Raw genomic sequence first — 1,154 nt, forward strand, 5'->3', positions numbered from 1 at the left:
CGCTGCCGTCCACACACCTGCACAGGGCGCCCAGCACGTGCTCGTGGAAGGCGCTGTGCTCCGTCCGCACCAGGGCCACCAGCTGCTGCACCATGCCCATGGAGCACAGGGTCCCTGCGGCAAGGGCTGGCGTCAGGAGGCCCCCAGCCGGAGTCTGCACACCCCTCCGCTGCCCGCGCTCCCCCGAGGGGCCGCCGGCCCCTGCCTGCCTGGGGCCCGGCCCGGCCCGGCCCACCTTTGTGCTCGGGGTGGCCCAGCAGCAGGTTCTGCAGCAGGAAGGCCGACTTGACCTTGAGCTTCTGCACCTGCTGCTGCATGGCGCGCATCAGCACCGAGAAGCCGTCCAGGCGCAGGAACTGCAGCAGCCCCGCCTCCTGCTCCCGGACCAGGCCTGGGGGTGGGCAGGGCACGGGGTCGTCCGTCCTCACCACCGCCCCACCCGCCCACCCCCAGCAGCATCACAGGTCTCGGGCCTGCACGCCCCAAGCGGCCCTGGGTCTGCGCTCCGTGGCCCCTGTGCTGGGACACAGCGAGGAGAGACCCTGCTGCCCGCCCCCACTCGGTGCCGCTGGGTGCCAAGACCCCGCCTGCCCTTCGTGGCCCCGGCCGCGGCCTGTCGCCCTGGTCCCGCGTGTGACTTCCAGATGCTCCCGCCACGCGCCTGCCTCGACCTCGCCGGACCCGTCCCCTCCCAGCCAGCCCCCGCCCGCCCAGGGCGCCTGACCAGGGCGCCTGACCGGTGAGCACGTGCCCGGTCTGCCTCCGGCCCTGCCGCAGCCCCGAAGGCCACGGGAGCGTGAGGAGCCCTGGGTGCGCAGGCACCAGCGAGACCGCCCGCTCCCAGGGCCTGGCAGGCGGCAGGTCGGAGACCAGCTGCGCCCTTAACCCGCGGGTCAGGGGCCTCGCAGGGGCCGCAGGCAGCATGTGCCAGGAGGGCGCCCCAACTCCGCGGGGCCAGAGGCGCTGTGACCGGGGCACCCCTGGCCTGCCTGTGACCCCCAGTGCTCACCTGCCTGTCCAGCACGGGCTTTGTGATCAGCCCAGGGACCCTGGCAGGCATTTCTGACTCTGGACCACCCAAGGAGGGAACCCCAGTTTGTAGGGGAGACCCAGACCCGGAGCGGATGCTGAAGTAGGACTCAGCCCCCCAGGTG

General features: G+C 73.2%; 1 protein-coding gene across 1 annotated transcript in view; it reads right to left on the minus strand.

Annotated features, from left to right (window-relative positions):
- Positions 1 to 1,154, minus strand: part of HSPBP1 (HSPA (heat shock 70kDa) binding protein, cytoplasmic cochaperone 1) — a 9,603-nt gene that overhangs the window by 5,663 nt on the left and 2,786 nt on the right. The window contains exons 4-5 of the mRNA XM_012733553.1: positions 236 to 444; positions 7 to 114 (exon numbers count right to left, since the gene is read on the minus strand). Of these exons, the coding sequence (XP_012589007.1) occupies positions 7 to 114; positions 236 to 444 (317 nt within the window). The remainder of the gene's footprint in view (positions 1 to 6; positions 115 to 235; positions 445 to 1,154) is intronic.

This window comes from Condylura cristata, unplaced genomic scaffold (assembly GCF_000260355.1).
Source record: "Condylura cristata isolate star-nosed mole 26May11 unplaced genomic scaffold, ConCri1.0 scaffold00041, whole genome shotgun sequence".
NCBI classification, from domain to species: Eukaryota; Metazoa; Chordata; class Mammalia; order Eulipotyphla; family Talpidae; genus Condylura; species Condylura cristata.